Source organism: Polyodon spathula, chromosome 23, assembly GCF_017654505.1.
Source record: "Polyodon spathula isolate WHYD16114869_AA chromosome 23, ASM1765450v1, whole genome shotgun sequence".
Taxonomy (NCBI): Eukaryota; Metazoa; Chordata; class Actinopteri; order Acipenseriformes; family Polyodontidae; genus Polyodon; species Polyodon spathula.
In genome coordinates, this window is record NC_054556.1 from 17,964,941 (window position 1) to 17,988,321 (window position 23,381).

Genomic DNA, 23,381 nt, shown 5'->3' on the forward strand with positions numbered 1-23,381 from the left:
TATCAACCCCCTGGTATTTAGGAAAAAAAAGTATCAGGAAACAATCCGCAGGTGGCTCGCCAATGATGTAACTTAAAAAAATGGATGGTGAGTAAGTAGATTGAAGAAAATGTACAGAGTCCTTTTCTTCAATCAGTTGTTAGGTTTATTGAAATATGCAGGGAGTCTGGTCCCAGATACAGGACAAACAGAATACTCGTCCTTACAATGTTTGCATGACATTAAATACCCTTCTGTATAGATGGTCCACCTTGTTCATATCTCTCCGTTTTGCTTGAGACCCTTTGATTCCAGTGGCGTTATCTCTTATTCTCCCTGAGAACCTTTGGGTCCAAAGCTAGTCCCTGGGAGCCTTTTACCCGCCCCTTTATGCTTTGCATTCCAAAAGTCTTAGAGCCTGGCCCCTTCTGGTCCACAGCATTGTCATCTTGTTAGCTTGCAGTCAATGCTGGGCATGAAGCTTGTAGACGCAACGTCTCTATCAATTGTTAGCAGTACATGCAATTTGAACCAAACAGTCTGCTATCTGCAATATTAGTCTCTTTTCAGAAAAGAACACCAGTATAGCTCTGCCAGTCCACATGCATAGCAAACTGCTAATCAATTCTAGCTCCATGTTTTCCAACACCAATTGTCATGAAACTTGGTATTAACCTGGCACATATTATTACTGTCTCATTCTGTTTGTTCATACATCTGTTCATCTGTGCCACACTTTCATGTGTGTGTTTATCTGGAGAGCTGCTTATCCAACTTGCCGCTATATCGTCTATAGCACTCTGAGCATACTGTTACATGTCATGGTCATCGCCTGTGTCATCTATAGCACTCTGTGCATACTGTTGTGTCATGGTCATCTCCTGTATCATGCTGAGAGCTGAAATTGAATTTACAGCCATGCCAATGGGTGTGGGTGTTACCTACTTACTGTCAATGATCTTCTAATAGATGGCTGCACGCAGTCCTCTGGGGGTCACAGTTAAGATGTCCTTTTCTGCTTCCCCTCAAATGTTCAAAGTGGCTCTTCCTTTACATTTGAAATGTCAGTGTAAAACAAAAGGCAATATGAAAATAAATGCTTTTTATAGTAAAAGGAAAATATGGAGGCCTGACTGAATGAAATGAGTTGTCTGATTTACAGCACCGAGTCCATTATAAGAACTGTCTCTGATTGGGACTAATGCATTCTCCCCACCACTGCTGAAGCCCCCAAATGACTTTGTAAGCACTGCCTTTATAATATAAGAATGTACTGTGCTGTAAGTCCAATGCCATGAAAGCTTGGCTCCTAAAATAGAGCTGAGTTGTGAGCAGCATGGATGATGCTGTGCTGTTGTCTTTGCAGATCCCATAGTGAAAGAGCAGTCCCGAATGGGGGGTTCAGGCAGCATGCCCAGTGGGAGCACCCCTGTCAGCTCAGCCAGCATGATGTCAGGTAAGCACCGTCCTTCTGGTGCTGGAGCTCTTTAACAGCTTCATTCCAGGATTCTCGCCCACTTCACTTCCGCTCATGAGTCTCAGGTGTGCAGTTCTTAAAGAAGTGCATGTTATAGCAAACCTGGATTTTCATTTAAAACAATAATTCATACAGTTCACACTATGCACATCCATTCACTATACAGGTCTCAATTCATACGGTTCACACCACGCACATGCATTCTCTATAGAGGTCTCAGTAGTTCATACGGTTCACACATGCACATTCATTCACTACAGTGGTCTCAGTAATTCATACGGTTCACACATGCACATTCATTCACTACGGAGGTCTCAGTAATTCATACGGTTCACACATGCACATTCATTCACTACAGTGGTCTCAGTAATTCATACGGTTCACACATGCACATTCATTCACTACGGAGGTCTCGGTAATTCATATGGTTCACATGCACATTCATTCACTACGGAGGTCTCGGTAATTCATACGGTTCACATGCACATTCATTCACTACGGAGGTCTCGGTAATTCATATGGTTCACATGCACATTCATTCACTACGGAGGTCTCGGTAATTCATACGGTTCACATGCACATTCATTCACTACGGAGGTCTCAGTAATTCATATGGTTCACACATGCACATTCACTACGGAGGTCTCAGTAATTCATATGGTTCACACATGCACATTCATTCACTACGGAGGTCTCAGTAATTCATATGGTTCACACATGCACATTCATTTGCTACGGAGGTTTAAAACATGGCACGTAGTGCGAGACTCGACCTGGCTCTAAGATTATCCCCACCCTTTCAGGGCTTTGCCTTGTCAGTAACCAACAAGACCCTTCCCCCAATGACTGACATGTTTTGTAGCCAGTAAGATTTGACCAGCGTGGAAGGAAAGGCCGGCACACAACTGGATTTAACCTTGAGTTGTGCCAGATTTTAAAGTGAGAGTACGTTTAGCACATTGAGAGCTATAGTCAACGGAATTGCATGACGGTGAAATGTATGAAATGATTTTGTAGCTCCAGCTCCTAACTGAAGTCAGACCTTGTGTAAACACACCCTGTTGGGTTGAGGAGTTCTGAGTGGATTGAAACCGTTGTTTTGTATCTTGTCCAGGGATTTCTGCAATGCCAACCTCCTCCCCTCTCGGCCCGATGGCTGGTTCGCCCATCATTTCTGCTACCAATACCCTGGGGACGCCAGTGGCAGCCGGAGTCCAGCAGTGACGTCACTTCCTTTCCCAGTTCCATTGCCAGAGTGGCGGCCTCCTTGCCTCCCCTTTTTTTAATGGGGTTTGGAAGCAGAAAGGATTTCTGGGACAGCACCTCTGAACAGTTTTGCTTGTGGATTTCTAAGTTCGATGAAACTAAAATAACTAAATGGCTAAATTAATATAATTTTTTTTTTTACTTGAATTTTTTGTATGTTCTAGATATAAATGGGTTCCATGGATTTGACAGTTGTGAGATATATACATATATAAATATATATAAAATATGAATCTTAGTGATCCCACTTAATGTCATTTGTTGTAACAAAAGCAGCCTTTATAGACAGTATCTTATTTTTTGCGCAATTTAATCGAAGGTAAATCTATTGGTTTTTTACCTCGTCTTTTTTTTAAACTGCTGCTCACCTTCGTTCACTTAAATTAGCACGTGTAGCCTAACCAAAGTTGATGCTAGTTTACTTGGAAACTTGACTGCCATTTAAGTAAAGGAAAGCAACACCAAAATAATTAACAGCTCAAATAGATACTGTCTTTAAAATGCTGTTCACTTACACTGTTAGAAATATGGGAAACCTGTAGTTAGTTTTAACATAATAAAAAAAAAAAATAGAGCACAATATTCATTAAGTGTTGTGCTTGAAAAATTATTTTCTACCACGAACTGCTGTTTAAGCCAAAAGACTGTTTGTTTTTAGTTTAATATCCTTCTAAATACAATTCCTCTGGAGTCATAGTCACATAGGGTTTCTTCTGGTAGATCTGATTTAAGGTTAAAACAAATCACTTAAGTTTTTGTCTGGGGGTTTTTTTTTTTTTTTTTTTTTTTTTTACAAACTGTATTGTCACTTAATGCAGTAGAGGAGGCCAGTTCCAAGTTGAAGAGTGCGACTTTCTTCTGCCTTTTGTGCCATTTGATGGGAATATTGAATACCTTGTAAGCTTCGACCCTGCTGTACATAAGCGTTTGGATTGTTTCTTTGTTCATACTGAATGTTACAGTCTAATGAAGCTCTTTCAACCCTGCCATCCTGTATATATTTGTCCTATGTGGAAGATCAGTATTTGGAAATATTTATGTAAATAAACATTTGTGTTTTATTTATCAAGGCTTAATTGAAGTCGGTGTGTGATGTCATTTCATATTTAGGCTTCTCTGTGAGGGGAACTTGAATGAGTTTGGAGCTCCTCTAGTGGCATGCCTGCTCATGTCTGGTACACCACTGAGGTTTCTTCATGTTTTCAGTGAGAGGGCCCCTACAGGCATCTCTTTCACCTCTTGCCTAAGATGCCCACCTTACTGAAGTCACGTAAATTTGTTTCTCAAAAGATAAAGACCTGACTCTCTGAGATATTGCCTTCATTCTTGGTACACAGCTGTATTTTGTGATTATCCCAGTCAAGTACTCTAACCAGTAGCTGCCAGGCTTTTTGCAAAGCGGCTGCCGATGGTCAAAGACTTGCATCTCAGAAACCATTTCAGATAGTGTCTTCATATTGGCGGGTTATACAAACCCTGCATGGTAAATGTGTTGCTAACCATGACAGTGACCTCTTGCCTAATGTGGCTGCAATACTGAGGTTGTGAATTTTCTTCTGTGTAGATGGTGCACTTTGAGTTACTTCTTCATGTTTGATACAGAGCTGTATTTGATTTTCTTAAGTTCCATCCGCATTGTCCTATAAAAATCAACCCTGCATTTCAGTTCGGAATCTGAATCAAGTGAAAGGCCGTCTCAAAACCAACCCGCTTCTTAAAAAGACATGTCATTTATACAGTATTTTGTACATGTCTAGAAAACAAAACAGAAAAATGCAAGCCCTATCATTAGACATACGTGTACTTGAGGATCATAATTTACAGACGCACAAGAGATATGATACGATAGATTAAAGGACTTTGTTCAGAAAAGTACATTTTTTCTTGTCAATTATGTTATATCATCATTCACCAGGTTAATATATTGCATGGACTCTGGGAAACAGCTCAGCCCAACCCGACCAGTCCATAGACACTCAATACAAAAACAGCCCAATCCGACCCTCTACATAGACACTGTTGGACTTTGTGGATGACAAATGCACTGTATTTATTTTGAAAAGGATTACAGTACCTGCTTACGACTAGACGCAAGATATAAATATAATTTTAGACCTGTAATATAACATTTAAACATGCATTTTGTTTTTGCCTAGCACCAACACTCCAATTGCATAAAACGATTAATTCATCTAAATAAGGACGTTTGCCACATTTCAGGATTGCCATACAAACCTTCCTTGCGTCGTTAACTCAGCTTCCTTACTGAACTCTGAAAGCAGCATCTACCTTAAGCCTGATCCAAGAGGATATTCAGATGAAAATGTGTTGTGATTTGTTTTGTCACAATGTTTGAGATTGCTCTTCTTGTAGTAGGCTACAGGCTAGTGTGTCATCAATTTGTTGCAGATGAGACACAGGTTTACCACTGTTTTCAGTGAAAGCAAACGCTTCCCCCCACTCTGGTTTAAAGCCTCATACTTTCGTTTATTACTCGTGGAGGGTAGAACTCGTTGTGATTTTTTACTTTTTTCTGCGAGTGTTTCAGCATGCTGGTTGCATCCAGTAATCCAGTGTCTATTTGTGGTCTTCTCAATGTCTTTTGAGAGTGCTGGAGGAACTGAACCAGGCCTGGAATTACTAGCCTCACTTTCACTGCCTGTTTAAAGTAGATGTTATAGTGGCTGCTCTCCAGAAAGATGGGAAGGTGTTATTTTCAGATGACAAATTAGTCAAGCAAGTGACCACTTGACTAATAACTAGCCAATTTAAGATCAACAGTATATAAACTAAAATATCAAAGTCTTTATTTGAAGATGACAATAGTTTTAGTTTACAAATAGGGGTATAATTAGAGCTCCTGATTTTACCCCCCCCAAAAAAAAATAAAAAAAGGAGATCTGTGTATAGCTAATAAACACCGGAAAACAAGTGGAAAGGGTTACATTGACCACCCCTTTCCCATTTAAAAGAAAAAAAAAAACACAATCCCAGTGCAGCTGGGCAATGTCCTTCCTGATTTACAACGATCATTGATTCGTTTTGAATACTTTAAACCCGCCCCAACTACTGAGTGACAGCACATTCCTACATTTCTATTGGAGAGCTTGCAAGATTTAAAAAGAGATTAGTATTAGGAATGGAGACTTGTTCGCAGGATTTAAAGCTGCCTATTCCAGTTAAGACACAGAGGATTTAAAACAGAATTGCGAATTGAGGCAAAATGTAAAAAAATTACTCCACACAAAAAAACCCAGAATAATGTGCCCGTGACCAGAAGGACTTCGTTGTGGAAGACAGCAAAGGAAAGAAGGTACAAAAAAAACTATTTACATTAAACTCGAAAATTTCTAAAAAATCACCAAATAATGAAATTAATAAAAAACGAAAAAAAGGAAACCCTGGGCATAATCATAGCTGGTGAAAGCTAGTACTGAATAAAACCAGTATTTCATTCATTTGCCTTAACCTGCAATACTTGATGATTTGTTTTTTTGTGCTGTCTTTGAAATGTGTGTCTCCTTGAGTTTTACTCTATAAATTGGCAATAAATAAAATACCTAGACAGAAAACCCCAAACTATTGCAAATTATTAATTATTGAACAAATACATACATTTAGCAACATGCATGGCTAATGTTTTATTATTAAGTACATATATACATTTAATAAAAGGAGCGCATCCTTTTGGAGAACGTCACAATATCAAACCAGAAATCTATTGTACAACATTAAGACTTACTTTCTTCATGAAGGTTTTTTTTTATCATAATTATGCTGTTGCAAAATGGTTGCCTATAAAGATTATTGAAAAGTTGTTTAATATATTGAAAACGTTTAAACTTTTGAAAGCCAATGAATTTGGAAGAGACATTGCCCTGTGGTCCTGATGATTCAGTAGCATGCTGTCTGGTCATGAATTCATAGTATAATGGTACTGTGATGGATTTCCAGCAGTGTGGATGTTAATGCTAACACACTGATACCATTCTACATAGAGCAGCCTTGTCCTATTGTACCTGCCCTTACCTGTTAGCTCCACTGACTTAGGACAAGGGAAGGAGACACTTTTTCAGAGTTGTGAGAGGATGGAAAAGGTTACCTAGTCATGTTGTTGATGCTGAATCACTGTAAGACCCAACTTGATAAAGTTCTGAGATCAAACAGCTGTTAGGAACCGGACAAGCTTACTTGGGCTGAACAGCCTCTTCTCACTCGTGAATGCTCTTATGTTTTTTATGGTACTGCAAGGTATAGGGGAACTTAGCCTGCTTTAACCTGTGTTGAAATTCAAATATAAATAATATGGGCAATAAGAGAGTGTATTTACAATGAAAATACAACAAAAACATTTAATGCTCCAGTCCTCCTGTTTTCTGAACCACCGTCATTTACTGCTGGGCAGAGATGCAACTGTCTATACTCCACAAAAAGCTGTAATCTTTACAGAACACAGCGTACTGCCCCCTACCCCCTGGGAGGTGTAATGAATTGATGCTTGCAGTCCAGGGCTAGTGTTCCCTCCTCATCTCACAGTCGCTTGTCTGCTGGCTTCTCCTTAGAAACGGGAGTCTTGTGAATCTTGCTCTGGCATGTGGGAGTCCTTCCCTACCTCCTGGGTCACCAGCCTTTTCCCTTCAGACAGAGTTTCCTCAGTGGGACTCTTGGGTTCTGGTTCCTGGAGAAGCTGCTGGTCATCCACCTCTACAGGGTTGTTGACCTCCTTAGCCGGCACTGGCACTTGTATTGTATGGTATTGTCCCTTATGCTGAAACACAGGGTGTCACCTGATAAGTACTTATTGGATATGGGGTTTTAAAGAAATTGCAGAATACACATGTTTAAGCAAAAATACATTTTCATTTTAAGACACGACACCCGAGAATACAATACACTAGACTTAAGAAACGTAATTAGCAAGCCATGCTTTTACACTATCTTGCACTTTCTGGATCAACCAGTGTGAAACTACCCCCTCCCCTTCACTGGCTTCTTTCCTGTCAATAACCAATCAGCTGCTTTCCCTGTTGACTGACATGTTTTCAGTCAGTAACATGACCCAGAAGACACTGCTGAGGGGAAATGAACAATGAAGTAAATCAATAAGACACTTCCTGGAACACAAGCAAACTGAGAACTTGGGGGTGGTTCACTTTATATCATACCTTTTTGCAGTGCTCCGTCAGTTTTGCTGGAAAGAATAACAGAAATGTTATCAGCATGGTTGCACAAACTGGTATTAACACAAATGCAGTATGGTTTTAAGAAAAAAACCCTATCCCTCTATCTAACCAGCAGACCACACTTCCGAGTGATGAACAATGAGAAAGACAAATGCACAACTGAAAGCAGCAAGACAAAAGAAACAGCATATGTGAAATAGTGCAACCCCTTTATTAAGCAATATAGACTATAGCGTAGAGGAGACACACAAACATGGAGTACTGTGGTTACTGCACACTAGGATGAGCACTATCCCACAAATTCTTCATCAGTGAAATCATTTAGTAGAAGGTATGCATTGTATTGACAACACTGCCAATGCGACTCTAACCCCAACATCATGCGACATGAACAATGGGCAAATACAAGGTTGTATTTCATAATATTGACTGTGTATTGGCAAATCGTGATTTACGTTATATATATATATATATATATATATATATATATATATATATATATATATATATATATATTTTTTCTCATAATAGAGGTATATATCGTTTTTATCATGATACACAGGCAAAAGCACTCAAGATAAGTGTACCCAATGACTCAGTTTCCAGAATGTCGCAGGCAACCCAAACAAATGGGATAGGTTGACTCAATCTGACAGACAGTAAGCAAAGAAAAGGCCAATGAAATCCAGGGTAATCCCTTTCCTCGAGAACATTTTGGACACTGATGAATCTGACCTAAAAACTATTAAAATGACATTTCGAATCAATAAAATTAAAAAAAAGAAACAATAGCACTAGTTATTTGAAATGATAGAATTTGTAACTTGAATTATGAACCCATCAATAAATGGAGTGTACAATCATATGTTGATAATGACAAGCTTCAGTTTTTTACATCACCTACACAGTGATCTTACGGTTCTGTTTGCAGGTTGTACAATGACTGTTACGGGTCTGCAGGTTTGAATGCAAATTTGAGGGTTACTTGGGTGGTCTGTGGCATCACCGTTACACACTCACTGATTGAGAAGAGCAGGAAGCAGTGCTGATGAGATTGTGGGTTCCAATTAAGACACAGCCCATGACACGTTTGAACCTCACTATCTAATTAACACCTAGAGGAGAGTTTTTGAGAACAAAGCATCCACGGTAGCATAATCTAAGAGGTATGTTTCATCAGATCGAATGGTTTGTAAACATGAAGTAATACTGACAGGATATGTCCAGAGATTAGAAACAAGGAAGCTGTGAAAAGGTGCTACTGAACCCCCCCCTGTAATTGAAGTTTGACAGAATCATAGAATACAGCAGTGTACCAACTGGAGAGACCCTGTTGAAGCATGGGTTCTGTAACACTGACATGGCCATTAAAGAAATGCGGCAGGGAACGTTTTGTTTACTGGACAACACTGGCACTGAAGCAAGAATATCAAAAAAAAAGACAGCTGTGTACCAACAAGTCAGCAGCAAAAACTGTACAATCTCAATGCAGGCCAGTGTTGTGGCCAGCAACACACAAAGCATGCAGAGTTCATATAACCCTGTGGAAATGACGACACTAGCTCACATGGTTTCTGAAATATGAGGCTCTGACACTGTGGCAGGGCAGATTTCATGTATGACACCCACGATCAAACTTAACCCAGAAGATCACAGAATATATGTGTGTGTGTGTTGAAGACCTTTATCACATGGAAACCAAAAAGTGGTGGCCATCTTAGGTCAAAGTGAAGGGTGCCATAAGATTTTATCATATTACTGAAAACACAAAATTGTCACTGAAACAGTTTATGAGATATTACTAGCAGTAGGTGTTGCTGCAACGACAGTTTGAAACTCATACAGGTTCCCCTTACTTACCTCTTTGTGTGTAAACACCAAAACCCACAGCTACCAGAACTGCAAGAACCCCCACTGTAATCCAGACTGTCATGGCAACCCTGTCGTCTCGTCCACCTGGACCTGGAAGACACATTGAATGCGCTAAGCCGCAAGCCCCTTGTTTTACAACTTGAGACTCGGATTACCGCTGTGCTGGGTTTCTATTGGATTTAGAAGGGTGGGTGACGGCTTGACGGGAGTGAAACACAAAAATCATAAGCCACCCACACCCCGCTCTCTGCTACCCCGGTATCTAACCAGAAGCTCACACTTCTTGGGTGACAAAAAAAAAACCCACGGACAAACAGGTACATTGAAGAGCTGGGCTTTGTATCAGAAAAATGGTGACGGGTAAGCGCATTAATTTATTATGCACGCACGCACGCACGCACGCACGCATGCACGCACACAGAGAGAGAGAGCTCTGGACAAAATTAAGAGACCATTGCAAAATTATCAGTTTCTCTGGTTTTACTATTTATAGGTATGTGTTTGGGTAAAATGAACATTTTTGTTTTGTTCTATAAACTACTGACAGCATTTCTCCCAAATTCCAAATAAAAATTTTGTCATTTAGAGCATTTATTTGCAGAAAATGACAACTGGTTAAAATAACAAAAAAGATGCAGTGTTGTCAGACCTCGAATAATGCAAAGAAAATAAGTTCATATTCATTTTTAAACAACACAATACTAATGTTTTAACTTAGGAAGAGTTCAGAAATCAATATTTGGTGGAATAACCCTGATTTTCAAGCACAGCTTTCATGTGTCTTGGCATGCTCTCCACCAGTCTTTCACATTGATGTTGGATGACTTTATGCCACTCCTGGCGCAAAAATTCAAGCAGCTCGGCTTTGTTTGATAGCTTGTGACCATCCATCTTCCTCTTGATCACATTCCAGAGGTATTCAATGGGGTTCAGGTCTGGAGATTGGGCTGGCCATGACAGGGTCTTGATCTGGTGGTCCTCCATCCACACCTTGATTGACGTGGCTGTGTGGCATGGAGCATTGTCCTGCTGGAAAAACCAATCCTCAGAGTTGGGGAACATTGTCAGAGTAGAAGGAAGCAAGTTTTTCTTCCAGGACAGCCTTGTAATTGGCTTGATTCATGCCAAAGCTGCCTGATTCCAGCCTTGCTGAAGCACCCCCAGATCATCACCGATCCTCCACCACATTTCACAGTGGGTGCGAAACACTGTGGCTTGTAGGCCTCTCCAGGTCTCTGTCTAACCATTAGACGACAAGGTGTTGGGCAAAGCTGAAAATTGGACTCATCTGGGGGTGCTTCAGCAAGGCTGGAATCGGGCAGATTTGTCTTTGTGAAGGGCGCATGAATCAAGCCAAGTACAAGGTTGTCCTGGAAGAAAACTTGCTTCCTTCTGCTCTGACAATGTTCCCAAACTCTGAGGATTGGTTTTTCCAGCAGGACAATGCTCCATGCCACACAGCCACGTCAATCAAGGTGTGGATGGAGGACCACCAGATCAAGACCCTGTCATGGCCAGCCCAATCTCCAGACCTGAACCCCATTGAATACCTCTGGAATGTGATCAAGAGGAAGATGGATGGTCACAAGCTATCAAACAAAGCCGAGCTGCTTGAATTTTTGCGCCAGGAGTGGCATAAAGTCATCCAACATCAATGTGAAAGACTGGTGGAGAGCATGCCAAGACACATGAAAGCTGTGCTTGAAAATCAGGGTTATTCCACCAAATATTGATTTCTGAACTCTTCCTAAGTTAAAACATTAGTATTGTGTTGTTTAAAAATGAATATGAACTTATTTTCTTTGCATTATTCGAGGTCTGACAACACTGCATCTTTTTTGTTATTTTAACCAGTTGTCATTTTCTGCAAATAAATGCTCTAAATGACAAAATTTTTATTTGGAATTTGGGAGAAATGCTGTCAGTAGTTTATAGAACAAAACAAAAATGTTCATTTTACCCAAACACATACCTATAAATAGTAAAACCAGAGAAACTGATAATTTTGCAGTGGTCTCTTAATTTTTTCCAGAGCTGTATATATACAATGAGGATTGATTTTATTCTTAATACAAGGGTGATAAAACGCGACTGACGTGTATCTGGGTAACGGATATCCGAGTGCCAACTGTAACATGAACATATACAATACTGAACTGAGCTGTAAATATCAGATACTGGGAGCTGGAAAGGCAAGGTTTACATGGCATGAGGTAACTGACAGACAGGGTACCAAGGAGCTGAATAATCAAGATTTTACAGTAATGTGAAATGAAAGCAATGAGACCGCTGCACTGCTCAGGGATTGGTATTATATTGCATCAACAGTGATACGGCAGTTCAAAATACTGTGTAGAAGTAACAAAGGCTTTAACCAGGGGAAGTCTGCAAATACAATGTTCAACTCCAGTGAGTCAGTGTCAACCCTCCAGAGATTTGGATAAAGACATCTCCCAAATAAACAGTAATAACAACAACAACAATACTACTACTACTACTAATAATAATATCACTCTCACCACACACGACATCAGAAGTTGCGGTTCCTTCTGTTTTCACAACGAGTCCTGGCGCACACCTGCCACACAAACACATCAGATTAGTTCCACTTTCACTTCCATTAGCTGCACAGTCCCAGATTTGCAGTTTTGAAAGAGCAAATGATTTTATTTTAAAACAGACATCCTGGTACTTTGAGGTTAAAGCAAGTTCCCAGTTTGCTTGCCTTTCAGGAAGTCAGTTACTACTTTACTTCCTATGTCATGTCATAATGGGAGGGACAGCCCTGCTCTCCTCTCTTCAATGGGATGGACAGCCCTGCTCTCCTCTCCTCAATGGGAGGGACAGCCCTGCTCTCCTCTCTTCAATGGGAGGGACAGCCCTGCTCTCCTCTCAATGGGAGGGACAGCCCTGCTCTCCTCTCCTCAATGGGAAGGACAGCCCTGCTCTCCCCACCTCTAAATGGTCATTGATCCTCTACAGGTGCAGCATCAAAGCTCATTTTTAGGGGATTGTGCATTTACACTTTAGTAAACAGTTGTATCAACGCCGAGTTTTAAAATGATTTCGATCAACACTCACGATGTCCACGGGATGCAGGGCTCTTTTGCTGAAGTGATGTTAGAGTAGTAGTTCTTAGGGCATGCCTCACACTCAGTGTCTTTCTGCTCAGTAGCTGTAGACAGACAGACAGATAAGTTATACTTGATTGATATCCAGCTTCTTAATTCAGTTGGTATTACTTTCCATCTCAATGCGGATGATGAAGAGGGGTGTGTGTTTATTATGTATTATTTGTTTTTCAAATTTGGTCTCTGTCTGCTTTGTTATCCTTGATGTCCTGTGCATCACAGTAATAACACTAGTAAGACACAGTTACAATACAGGTTTATATTATAAAATGCACAATGTAACAAAACACAATGCAAGACTTGTAGAACATATTATACATTATAGAATATATATTTACTATTACAATGATCAACACGTATTTACCATTGACAATTTCCAGACTTAACTCTGTTCAGCCAAAGAAAAAAACACACTTTCAATTTAGGCACATTGCTGAGCCCACAGATTTTTACAAGCAGCTAGCTGACCAGTCAAAGATGCTTGTTTAGATCAGGTTAGCCCTTTTTAATCAGTGGATTGCTTACAAACTTGCTAGGACTTTCTCCCACAATACATGTGGATGTAACCCTGACGCTGGTCCCGAGTCGTCTCCAGTCTCTCGTACTGTTACACTATATACTACAACCCTGACGCTGGTCCGGAGTCGTCTCCATTCTCTCATGAGGTTACACTATATACTACAACCCTGACGCTGGTCCCGGGTCGTCTCCAGTCTCTCATGAGGTTACACTATATACTACAACCCTGACGCTGCTCCCGGGTCGTCTCCATTCTCTCATGAGGTTACACTATATATTATAACCCTGACGCTGGTCCCGAGTCGTCTCCAGTCTCTCGTACTGTTACGCTATATATTATAACCCTGATGCTGGTCCCGAGTCGTCTCCAGTCTCTCGTACTGTTACACTGACTCTAAACTACACACGGTTTTAACATGCATGCGAAATGAATGTGCCGATGAGAAAGGGCGATTTGAACAGAAAAAGGAAAGTTCTCCAGGACAAGCTCAAAGCCAGATTTACAGAAAAAGAACCATCCTGAATAACTTCAATAGCAAGGGACATTGCTATTAAAATTATTATGATGAAAACAATTTTCAGCCGTTAAGAGCTACCAACATTTCAATGATGCAATGCCATGTCGAGCTGTCACAACCCCATTGTTTCTGCAGTAACTGACAGGTGTTTTCCTTTGTGCTCTGCAAGGCCTGGCACATGTGCAGCACTAGTACCTGCTGCCTTGACTCCATGTCCTTTGCCACATTCTGTGTTTGCATTGCAGGTGTCACAGTCTGCACTGGAGCAATGGGTCCCTTCTTTGCATATACACTGTGCATTTTCAAAACGGCTCCCGTGAGACTTATAAACAAAGTTCAGATCTGCAAATGAAGAGCAATTTATGAAATCTTAATGGGCTGTCAAAACCTGCAAGCTTGCATTTCAGTGATGTACAATTTATCAAAGATACATTTTTTGAAAAAAATTAATGCAACATCCACATACATTTTATTTCTTTTTTTTTTTTTTTACAATTAATTTTATTAATTTCCTCCCAATTTTGTAATGTCCAATTATTATTCAACCTGGCTCACTGCTGCAACCCCCAAACTAAATGAGAGATTCTGTTCCAGCACTGGGTCCTCCAAGTTTACGAGTGCCGTCCCAGCCTCGGAAAAAAAGGGGGACGAGAAACGTCGGTATAGGTCTTGAATGTCTACGCATTAGAGGACCACCTGGTGTTGCTGAATTCTTGTACATGCTGGCCGACCGCAGCGTCAGGGTGCCGGTCGGTGTCCTTCAGCGACCAGCACGCCACTCGGTTCCCCCAGGGTCCCTAACCCCTACCCTGCCTGGGAGGCACTTGGCTGCGTGTACGCCGCCCACTGGGAACTCCCATCCATGGTCGGCAGTGGGCATAGCTTGGATTTGAACTGGTGATCTCCATGCTATAGGGTGCATCCTGCACTCTGGGCGGAGTGCCTTTACCAGATGTGCCACTTGGGAGCCCAAACATTTAATTCCTGTTATTTTTACAGCCTTAGGCAGCCTCACTCTTAAAACATGAATGTTCATATTACTATAATACACTGAACAAAAATATAAACGCAACATGTAAAGTGTTGGTCCCATGTTTCATGAGCTGAAATAAAAGATCCCAGAAATTTTCCATATTCACAAAAAGCTGATTTCTCTCACATTTTGTGCACAAATTTCTTTACAGCCCTGTTGTGAGCATTTCTCTTTTGCCAAGATAATCCATCCACCTGACAGATGTGGCATATCAAGAAGCTGATTAAACAGCATGATCATTACACAGGTGCACCTTGTGCTGGGGACAATAAAAGGCCACTCTGAAATGTTCAGTTTTGTCACACATACAATGCCACAGATGTCTCAAGTTTTGAGGGAGCGTGCAACTGGCATGCTGACTGCAGGAATGTCCACCAGGGCTGTTGCCAGAGAATTAAATGTTCATTTCTCTACCATAAGTCGCCTCCAACATCGTTTTAGAGAATTTGGCAATACGTCCAACCGGCCTGATAACCACAGACCACGTGTAACCACGCCAGCCCAGGACCTCCACATCCGGCTTCTTCACCTGCGGGATTGAGACCAGCCACCCTGCCAGCTGATGAAACTGTGGGTTTGCGCAACCGAAGAATTTCTGCACAAACTATCAGAAACAGTCTCAGGGAAGCTCATATGCATGACCTGACTGCAGTTTGCCGTTGTAACCGACTTCAGTGAGCAAATGCTCACCTTCGATGGCCACTGGCACGCTGGAGAAGTGTGCTCTTCACTGATGAATCCCGATTTCAACTGTACCGTGCAGATGGCAGACAGTGTGTATGGCGTCGTGTGGGCGAGCGGTTTGCTGATGTCACCGTTGTGAACAGAGTGCCCCATGGTGGCGGTGGGGTTATGGTATGGGCACGCATAAGCTACGGACAACAAACACAATTGCATTTTATTGATGGCAATTTGAATGCACAGAGATACCGTGACAAGATCCTGAGGCACACTGTCGTGCCATTCATCCGCCGCCATCACCTCATGTTTCAGCATGATAATGCACGGCCCCATGTCGCAAGGATCTGTACACAATTCCTGGAAGCTGAAAATGTCCCAGTTCTTCCATGGCCTGCATACTCACCAGACATGTCACCTATTGAGCATGTTTGGGATGCTCTGGATCGACATGTATGACAGCCTGTTCCATTTCCCGCCAATATCCAGCAACTTCACACAGCCATTGAGAGGAGCGGGACAACATTCCACAGGACACAATCAAGAGCCTGATCAACTCTATGCGAAGGAGATGTGTCACGCTGCATGAGGCACACCAGACACTGACTGATTTTCTGATCCACGCCCCTACTTTTTTTTTTTTTTTTTAAAGGTATCTGTGACCAACAGATGCATATCTGTATTCCCAGTCATGTGAAATCCACAGATAAGGGCCTAATGAATTTATTTCAATTGACTGATTTCCTTACATGAACTGTAACTCAGTAAAATCTTTGAAATTGTTGCATGTTGCGTTTACATTTTTGTTCAGTGTAACAAAAGATAAGAGGAGTAAAGTTTAAAATGTACACACAAGGCAAGTTTTAGTCTAGCGCAGGGAAAGCAGGTGCTTCTGGGTAACTAGCTCCAGCACACAAGGCTCCAAATAGGGCACCAGGGCAATTAATTGATCAATGAATTACGAATGTTTAATTGAGGCAAAATAAAAGCCATGGTGAACAACTGTTGATTAACTCTACCAATCAGTCTACTAAAATGCAAAACAAATTTTAAAAAAGTACAAATGGAATTGAAGCCCTACTTGGATCACAGTATGTCTTCACAATGCAGGATGTCTTGGAGTTGTATTCTGACATATACTCGCCATCCGCACAAGATACACATACTGGGCTTTCACATCCAGACACTCTCTTCTCACCTGAAGCACATACAAGCAATGAGAAAACAAACGCATATTCTGATACCCAGTTCTGATCATGTTAAATCTCAGATCAAATGTCATTCTGTTACTTTATAATACCAGCTTCAGAGCACAGCTCCCCAACAACTTTTGCTGGAAATAAAATCTAGGTAAACACCAAGCACATGTATTTTTTATTTTTGACCTTTTGCAAAAGGGCAGATTAGCACCCACTACACCCATTTCTGTTATGTTCGACAGCGCCATTTGACTCATGGATTATTATAATATTTTGTAAATAAGACTACATGCTGGGCTTGAATCCCTGACCCTAGTCCTGGGTTTCAGAACTCCACTTGTTTAGATATATTATTTAAATGATCATGTGCCAGGAGTTTGAATCATCAGATCTCTGGTAAACCAACTCTGATGAACTGATTCTGGTAAAGAATTAATAACTGACAAATACATATTCAACAGGAACATATCTTCCTTATTGTACAAGTTCTAGCATCTATGTTATGTATATCTTTGAAGACAGTTTAAAGTGTTCCAGAAGCCTTGCAGTGTTTACCAGTAACACATTGCTTTACTTTGCTGCATCACCACAGCAAATTCCTTTCAAAATATTGCAGATTGTTTTGAGATTTCTTTTATTCGCACATTATAGGTAAATAAACTTGGGAAGTCGTTTTACAGGGCAATGTTGACCGGATTTTCTTTTCTTCTGAACACTGTGGTGTGCACAGTTCATTCTCTCTTCTGCTACAATGCTGGTGCTCAGACTGAATCGAATGCCATATTGTGCAAACAGAAAACCAGTGCTGCCGCAGGAGGGAGAGTGATCTGGATACACTGCGATGCACAAAAGAGAAATGGGTTTTCTCCTGGCGAACGCTCCCAAGTGAAATACTGAAAAATGCATTGCCCCGTTGATTTATGAACCATGATGTGCGATTAAAGTAGGCAATACGTTTGCAAATATAACACTGCAATACTGACAACATGCAGCACAGCAAAGGGAACGTTGCAGGGTGTTCTGTAACCCATTTAATAAAAACAATGAATCTTGAACTCTGCTATTGTCTGCTGGTGATAAAAGTGTATGAACAACTGACTGAGAAGGGCATTACAAATATGAGGCATGGAGTTTGGTTCCTTGACAAGACTGGTAGAATACTAGGGACTTACCCATTGGACACTTTTCACAGCACTTATTGTTTTTATCAAGGTACTGTTCCGGTCCACAGGTCGGAGCGGATCTGCACGCCTGAAATACAAGACAAGGTACGATGTTAGCTTTAAACCCCCATTCTCCATGCTCATGAAAGGGTTGACACTTACTGTACCATCTCCACATGTATTCCACAAATGCGCACAGAAACAAAGCATTCCTATGTGTCATAGTGCCATGTGAAATGCACATACGGTAGCTTTGGCAGCGTCACCGATTAAATTAACGGGTGCTAGTGAAACATTAACTACCCTCGTAATGGAACTTGACTGACAATCATAGAATACAGAGGTGTACTAAATCCACAGAAGAGTTTCAATTACTATACTTGACCTTGGGAATCATAGAATACAGTCACGTACCAGTGCTGCAAGAAACGATTAATAATCTTGTAGATGAATCTATTCATTGCTTAAATTATTCAATGATTTGGATAATTAACAAAACCTCAACAATTTGAACCATTTGTAATGTTATTTTGTGAATAATAAAGCAATATTAATGTGTGCACACAAAGGGCCATTGCTTCCTTTGGTCCAATACAACATTTGTACCAGGTTTTTTTTTTAAGGAAAAACAGGAGATGATATTACAAAACTTCAAATAATTACACTATGTAACACAATTTTTGTTCCTGGGTAGTAAGTGTTATTTCCTAATTGCTTATGCCTCAAAAGTATAGAAAACGGCTATTATTCCCCACAAACTTTGCTTTTGTGACCAGGACAGTGATATTTGAAAATATCACTATTTCCAATGGGAAAATGGGAAAATGTGTGTCTTTTCGTTCACATAAAGTCAGAAAAAACAACATATGAATCCAAATTAACATGTATTTATACTAAAGTAATACAAAAATGACTACAAAAGATTTAGAAGTGAGTAGTTTTTCGAGATTTACAATTATACTGTAAATACAGTATAATCGTAAATCTCGAAAAACTACTCACTTCTAAATCTTTTGTAGTCATCTTTGTATTACTTTAGTATAAATACATGTTAATTTGCAGACAGAAGGGCACAAAGGCCACTGCAGCGCTACTTGAGGATTCAAACCCGTGAGATCCTGATTGCATGACTCACCCTGCTACAGTGCATTTACTAGCTTGGCTCAGACATAAGAACAAAAAAAACATTTACACACGACAGGAGGCTAGTCAGCAAATCTCAGCTCGTCCATTTCCTAACAGCTGTTTGATCTCAGAACTTTAAATTGGGTCTTAAAGGAGCAATGTGATTCTGCATCAACAACATGATCTGGTAGCCCATTCCATTCCCTCTCCACCGTGTGTGTGTGAAGAAGTGTCTCCTTCCCAATATAAAAGCGTAAAAAAAATAACCCATTGAATCACAATATCCCTCTAAAAGGTTCCCCAGAGCAGGTGTCAGGAAGTGACTCAAACAGATAATTTCCTCTGAAAACTCATAACACTTGCAGCAGCTTGTGCATTAGCAAGGCCAGGGATTTTCAAAAGTTTCCCTTGGCTAACCAACTTGGGGGAGATTCCCCCTGAAGGAGAGGTCCCACCTAACAAACAGGAAGCAGAGGCAACTAACAAGACCCACCCAGACACCGCCCTGAAACAGCAAACAGAGGTAACTAACAAGAGCCACCCTACCAGGACAGTGCATCACCGAATACATTACATTAACCTCACATACTGCCCTGTTCATACACACACTGAATAGCATTACATTAACATCACTATAAACCAGTTTATATACACACACTGAATAACCTCACTATAACCCAGTTTATACAGGCAAACACACACTGAATAACATTTCAATAATCTCACATCCCACCCAAGTTATATACACACACGGTGTAGTCACTATTATGACCTACACCTATCAGGCCATCGCCTCCCCTGATCAGTCTTGACAGTGCATGGCATAGACTCCACAAGGTGCTGGAAGGCGTCTCAAGGTATCTGTTCAGTCATTGATATTTCACGCAATGAGTGCAGAGAGACGGGCAGATGATCGTGATGACGAATGCATTGTTCAAGTGCATCTTCTTGATCTGTAACAATGCTTAAGTGAACCACTGCATTCCTTCAGATTTTCACAGTAAATCAAATCAAACCCAGAAATAACCAATTATGCCTTTACAAAAGGGTTAGAAAATTCCAATAATGGAGAAACCCTAACAGAACTGTTAGCAGACCACAGCATTACGAGTAGGGCTTGATGTTTTCAGTTTTTCCACATACAGCAGTCTCCACACACAGCAATATTGCACTGCAGTGTCCTGATCTCCACACACACAGCAATATTGAACCTGTTTCCTATATAGTACTCATTTTACTAATTTGAACATGTATTGCAACCACATTCACACCGAGCTGGCGCGAAGCTAGTGGAAAGTCCCTCCTCAGTCACGTACAAAGCCCCAATACAGAAATTCCAATTAATTCCCTAACATTCACTCGGCCAACCAACAATAATAAATACATCTCAATTCGAGAATTGTTGTGTATTATACCAATGGATGCATAACTGTTGTGGTATATTTAAATACTTTCTATCACAAACTCCCTTCTTCATATTGTATTATTTAATATCATTTACACAGTATATCCACCCAAAAAAGGAAGGTCTGTTGGTCGCATTTTCCCAGTACAAATCTGAGAATTATTTTAGGCGATCTTCAAATAGACGAGGAGGAGCGGTGAAGTCGGTTGCCTAAAATCGAAAGTGAAACCAGGTTCTACACCAGAACAACAATAACGTCTTTTTTTTTTTTTTTCAACACTGCCAAGGATAAACCAAGAAAAAAAAAGTCACTTTTTTAAATAATTTTTTTGTCGTTATAAATGTTCATAAATGCATTTCAAGAAAACGAACATGATTTATAAAACAGGAAACTGCTTCACACTTACCATTATAATAAAAACCAATAGTACCACACCTTTTATATCTGAATCCACAAGCTTGCACGGAAATTGAGCATTTTACTAAAATGAACAGCTTTCTCGAATATATCCGTATTACTGACGTCTCATAGACCTCTACTTGGTTAACGCTCAAATACTAAATTAATATCTACTAGAAATATTGATTATTTTAAATACTTGTTGATTACATTTGTATACAAACCTGAAAGACGATAGCTATATTCACGAGTACAGAGGCAAAATGCATTTCTCTTCCTCTTCTCAGGCAAACGCAAAAAAAAAAAAATATATATCAGTAAAATAAAACAATAAAAATTGTTTTAAAATGCACAGCAATACCGAGAGCAACAAAGACGCCCACTTCTTATATACGTTCAAGCCAGTCTGAGTTCAGGCTGCTTTAGACAGTTCCAGATATAAACTGAGTACCAATCAGAAGGCAGGGTGTGTTACAGTGAGGGGCTTTCCGCGTGCACAGCTGCGTCACACTGTAAGCTGGGTTACAGCGATTTAACTGCGCTGATAAAGTAACAACCCCCCCCCCCCCCCCCCCCCCCAAAACAAAAAAATACTGCAGCATTCATGCAGCGTCACTGCAATCAAACACGTGTTATTGTATTACATTGTATGTACTAGTAATACAATAAACAACTGCACTATACAGCACGTCCGCAATACTGCAGTGACACAATTGATGTCTTTCACTGAACCCTAATGTTTAAGAACTAAACATAATCATAAACCAAAGATCATTCCGTGATGTATTGTATTATGATGATGATGATGATGATGATGATGATGTCTGGGTTGGAGTGCGTTGACTAAGTTACAGAGTTGCTGTTGTAGTTGTCTTAGAGATGTGTAATATAGGCTGGATGACTCAAAGTGCTTTTATATTAGTAAATGCTAGCTACTAGCCTCCAGAATTTATTATTGGAATGCGTTATTTTCTGGCATCCCAAAATGTTTATTTTCTTGCTTGCAACTGTTTCAAAATTGGCTTCCTGTTGATTTTAGAGTTGATTTTAAAATACTGTTATTAACTTAAGGCTCTAAATAACCTGGCACCAACCTGTTTAGAGAACTGCATAACCCATGTATCCCCAATCGGAACTGTAGATCCCTGAATATGGGATTGCTGGTAATCCCTAAAATAAAGTATGCTGAATGAGGAGGAAGGGCTTTTTGTTATAAAGCCCCCAAAGTTTGAAATGAGCTGCCAGCACATGAGAGGGAAGCTGAGAGAAAAAATCTGATTTTAAAACCAGACTAAAAACATATTTGCTTGAGTTGGCATTTTTATAATATATATCATTGTATTTTATCTGCATTATATACTATGTAATGTTATAGTGTTTACGCTATAACGTGTTTGTTTGCTTTGTTTTTTATAAATTTGACTATTTTTCTCCTGTAAAAGTGCTTTGAGATACACCTGTATGAAGTGCACTATATAAATAAACTTTGATTTGTTTTGGTTCGATTTGATTTGATACTGCAACAGGCAGTGTATTGACAGCTGAACAAAAAGAACAAGATCACCCGATGGTGGTCTAGCCTACTACATTACATAGATCTACGGCACACAACTAAAACTGAAGAGCAAGTCCTGAATTCATAATCAAAGCTTCTGAACACAGACCAAAATAAATCAATCAATCACAGAATAATGATCCAAAAGTGAAAGAAAGACATAAGAGAATCACATTTGAGACTTGGGGTGAAGGCAGTTTTGCCCACTTATCCCACTTAGACCTGTATAATACAAAATATCTTTATTCCTGAATAGTCATGTCCCCATTGTAAATATATGCCAAACGTGATGAGCAAGACATCTCACATGTTTCATGGTCCTGACATGTTCTTCTGTTCTAGGAAAGCAGTACAGGCAGCCCGGCCCTTGGTCAAACGAGTTGTTGCTGCTAGCCTCGCTCAGACAGTTTGCTCACTAAATATCTTGGTATCCCTGAAGAGATTGTCTCCCCTCTAAAAATATTCTAAAGATTTTGATGAGCAATCCGTTGCAGTGATACCTCCAACCCCAGTGGGACTGGCTGGAACATTTGTTCTTTATTTTATTTTTAAGTGTCCTAAGTGGCGACTGGCCAGACTGTACAATATTCAGTGTAGCGTTGTCCTTGGCAGCCAGAAACCTCTTTTTTGAGGGTAAAATAAAGAGAAAATGTCAGACCCAGTCACTCTGCATTGAGTGCTCCCTTGTTTTGCTATTAACTACACATCAAATTATGTTCATTTCAATTACAAAATTAGGAATTGTGATTTTTGTTTTTAACAGTATACATTGGAATGAAACAGTAGTGTCCCTGCAATGTGGAATTTGGAATATACCTTAAATTAAAGAATGCATTGGTCATAGGAAAGTTTGGGATTTATGTGTGGGTGTGTGAGTA

General features: G+C 40.2%; 2 protein-coding genes across 5 annotated transcripts in view; one reads left to right on the plus strand and one right to left on the minus strand.

Annotated features, from left to right (window-relative positions):
* LOC121297911 (casein kinase II subunit alpha) overlaps window positions 1-3,798 on the plus strand; it is a 39,141-nt gene extending 35,343 nt beyond the window's left edge. For all 4 annotated transcript variants that reach the window (XM_041224541.1, XM_041224542.1, XM_041224543.1 and 1 more), the window contains 2 exons: window positions 1,346-1,435; window positions 2,571-3,798. In XM_041224541.1, the coding sequence (XP_041080475.1) occupies window positions 1,346-1,435; window positions 2,571-2,680 (200 nt within the window). In that variant the 3' untranslated portion in view covers window positions 2,681-3,798. The remainder of the gene's footprint in view (window positions 1-1,345; window positions 1,436-2,570) is intronic.
* Window positions 3,799-5,984: 2,186 nt separating this feature from the next.
* On the minus strand, window positions 5,985-21,381 carry LOC121297916 (tumor necrosis factor receptor superfamily member 5-like). Its single transcript, XM_041224552.1, has 9 exons — window positions 21,173-21,381; window positions 18,028-18,106; window positions 16,738-16,854; window positions 14,141-14,287; window positions 12,859-12,952; window positions 12,297-12,355; window positions 9,766-9,867; window positions 7,888-7,913; window positions 5,985-7,490 (listed from the first exon to the last, which is right to left on the minus strand). The coding sequence occupies exons 1-9, from the start codon at window positions 21,215-21,217 to the stop codon at window positions 7,281-7,283; spliced, it is 879 nt and encodes a 292-aa protein (XP_041080486.1). The 5' UTR covers window positions 21,218-21,381; the 3' UTR covers window positions 5,985-7,280.
* Window positions 21,382-23,381: the final 2,000 nt, after the last annotated feature.